This window comes from Poecilia formosa, unplaced genomic scaffold, assembly GCF_000485575.1.
Source record: "Poecilia formosa unplaced genomic scaffold, Poecilia_formosa-5.1.2 Scaffold2811, whole genome shotgun sequence".
Taxonomy (NCBI): domain Eukaryota; kingdom Metazoa; phylum Chordata; class Actinopteri; order Cyprinodontiformes; family Poeciliidae; genus Poecilia; species Poecilia formosa.
In genome coordinates this window covers 1-3,193 of record NW_006802750.1, presented here as the reverse complement: position 1 = coordinate 3,193, position 3,193 = coordinate 1, and the positions used below count along the sequence as shown (strand labels likewise).

The 3,193-nt window shown below is 36.0% G+C and overlaps 1 protein-coding gene across 2 annotated transcripts; it reads right to left on the bottom strand.

Annotated features, from left to right (window-relative positions):
• Positions 1-205: 205 nt before the first annotated feature.
• Positions 206-3,022, bottom strand: LOC103133377 (uncharacterized). 2 transcript variants are annotated; one of them, XM_007545138.2, is made up of 8 exons: positions 2,897-3,022; positions 2,510-2,713; positions 2,353-2,439; positions 1,983-2,242; positions 1,746-1,874; positions 1,449-1,589; positions 1,217-1,340; positions 206-842 (listed from the first exon to the last, which is right to left on the bottom strand). In XM_007545138.2, the coding sequence occupies exons 2-8, from the start codon at positions 2,607-2,609 to the stop codon at positions 613-615; spliced, it is 1,071 nt and encodes a 356-aa protein (XP_007545200.2). In that variant the 5' UTR covers positions 2,610-2,713; positions 2,897-3,022; the 3' UTR covers positions 206-612. The 2 variants fall into 2 exon arrangements, with proteins under 2 accessions (XP_007545200.2, XP_016523364.1); XM_016667878.1 differs by having other exon boundaries at positions 1,983-2,230; positions 2,349-2,439; positions 2,897-3,017.
• Positions 3,023-3,193: the final 171 nt, after the last annotated feature.

The following is a 3,193-nucleotide window of genomic DNA, read 5'->3' as shown; positions in this document are numbered from 1 at the left end:
AGTTCAGTTTTGTGAACAGTTCTTTACTCTGTGAAACTATTCCAGTTCCAAAATTCAGCATTTACGAAATGTAAAACTAAGTGCTGATCATATTACCAAAAAGGTAAAATTTGTGCTTTGGAAAAGTGAATTATAGTGCTTTTATGGTAGACATGTTAAAGAACTAAAATGTTCTAAATTTGTGAATTGATTGTTTTTTTCTTCACTCAAAAGGAACCTAGTAGGTACATTTGTGTAGGACCTTAATGTTCTTGCATTATAAGAATTGGAAAGTCAAGTTTGTCTCATGTCATTTATTTTCAAATACTTCAAGCATAGATGAACATTCAATAAAATATTGCATAAAAATAATTTCTGTTTCATATTTCCTGAACAAACAGTGCTGACTCAGAAACTGAACATAGTTGCTCTAACATTTAAAATTTACAGGAATGCTTGACAAACATTTCAGGTACTTAGTAGTCACTTCAAAGAACACAACACAACTGCAGTGAATGATGAACAGTATTTGTAAAATAATAATAAAGTGACTTCACTTTCCCTTGTATTTTTACTTAATTACCACATTGAAATGCAATTACTGAACAAATTAATCACCAGTACATTAAGTTCTCAAACAAGACCAAAGCCAGTTTCAACCGATTTAAGACACACCATCATGTCAGCATACAGAGCCTGGTAGGTAGAATAATGGCTTGGAAGGCGTAAACGCTCACTGCAGGTGGATGAAGTGGGCATGTGGTTTGGTCCAGTTGACTGGATTACTTCAAGCTTCAGTTCCTGGCATGGAACCTCCCAGCCAACCCAAAATCTCATGAGCTGGCGCAGATTGTCTGAAGATGCTATAAAACGTATCAATCTTTTTATATATATATATATACACACACACACACATGGTGAGTTTCCTGTAGAATGGAATCATTCATAAAGCTGACTTTGAGATATGACTTTATGCGAATGTCTTTTCTAAGAAACTAATCCATATGAATGTCCTTCATATGGATATCCTTTTGATATCCTTCAAAAATCATTTTACTACCTTTTGCCATGTTCACTAATCAACCAGAAAAGATTTTTCAGCTTTATCTTTGCAGTGTTGTAAGACATGATTATAAGAAAATAAATATACTGTATTATGCTGGTATGCATAGCATGTCTTTAATCATTCTCAAAATAACATATAAACATTGTCCAAATGTTTATGCAGACATTTTACCTTCTTCGAGAAACTGATGGAAAAACCCTGTCACCTGCGTAGTTTCTGCTTCCAAGTCATCATCGCTGTCGTCACTGTCATCACTTTGCTTCGCCTGCGGCCAAATGATTGACTGCAGGACCATCTGTAATTGTAGAAATAGTGTAAAAGTAATAATATTCAGACAAGGTTTCATAGTAAAAGCTTATATTCAGATACGTCGTTAGAATGTTAAAACTGTTTGTACATTCACCTGGGGCGTGATTTCGACTTCACTTTCCCTAGGGAAGAGGAGTGGAACAACATCAAGTCTGGATGTAATTAGTGGCCAGACACCCGTTTCTTTAAGTCCCCTTTTCAGGTGCTTTATTTGCGCACTAAGTCGGGTGATAGCCTGTAAATATAATACTTTATTAGTGGCATCAATGTTCAGAATAAATATAATTATTTCTCAAGTACACTAGGACATTGGTTACTGAAGCTAAGTAACACATTTAACTCTTCAGTTCCAGACAATTAATGAAAAAAAAAAAGTTAATATTTTTATTACAGCATGGGTGAGGAGTTGCTGTAAGAGGAGAAGTTTGTTTGTCTCCTTGGTTGGCACAGGGAAATACCACTCCATACACAGACTGGACAATCTTGAAGTCTCTTCCTCAGTCATCTCTTCTTTCAGCAGCTGGTAAAAAACCATTAATATAGTATTTAGTAAAACATCCAAATTTATCTGGATTGCATAATTCTGATGCATGTTAAAGATTGTGATTAGTTAACTTTGTTTACTTACAGAACCAATGATATCTCTGTGGTCAATATCTGGGCAGTCCTCTAGGGAAAGGTATGTTGTTGCCAACTCTTTTGAACCACTTGTCAAGGCATGCACTACTGCCAAGCTGATGCCTGACAAGGTTGGACCTCCATTAATTAAAGAGTGGCCAATCAGCCGACCAGCCATGACAAACAGCTCACTTTCAACAAGCACTGCTGAAGTAGTTGGTACAAGGTGATCAGTTTCCCCTTCAAACATTGCAGTCACTGCGGCATTTCCTAAAAAATGTAGAAAAGATATGTCTACTGTTAAATTAAATGTACCAAATAAGATGACACCACAAATGCATAGCTTAATTAATTAATTCAGAACTCTGTTTAGCACATACCGAAGTTCATTTTAAAGCCTTGTTTCAGCTTGGCAATGGCAGACGAGATGATGTGTCTTGTCACGCCTCTACCAACTGCAGCATCACCTACAATAAAAGAGCCTGGTAAGATGAAAGAGCTGTTTTCAAGTAATGCTAAGCTGATATGAAGTAATACCTTGAATGCGACAATGAAAAGGAGCTGCCCACTGGATTTTCTCACGCTTGTGCTTATAAAAAGATATGAGAGACATATCCCGCTCCTCATCAGTGTCCATCGCATCCAGAGTGAGAACAAGTGTCCTCTGGTTAACTCCTACTAGCTTCAGTTGTCTGACAAACAGCTCAACAGCCTTCTGTGGATCTCTAACTGCTTTCCATGCTGGCAAATTCATAAGTAACAAAATTTTACATTTAGATACATCAATTTTGTCCTAAAACATACACCAATGTTTTCCGTTTATGTAAAATACCACATATACAGCAAACCTAACCAGAAACTATATATAATGTGTGTGTGTGTGTGTATATATATGTATATATATATTTTTTTTTCAAAAGTTACCATCAGTACTTGTAGGTTCTGCAGAATAAGAAGTTGCTGATGATGGTCCTGGCACATCTGGGTCTAACTCCAAAGACCCCTCCCTGCTGAAGGAAAAAAAAATTGATTTATGTGATAGGAAACAACATTCTGCAATGAAGGGCAAAATTTTTAAAGTAACTGTAGTTATAAAGCTCTTTTAGATCTTGTCTGAATACTAATACCAGTTTAACATTACATGCCTGATTGATCTACTTGTTTATATTTTATCACAAATATACTCTGCCTGCTAGGACATCATTATACGTTTTGTGTTTA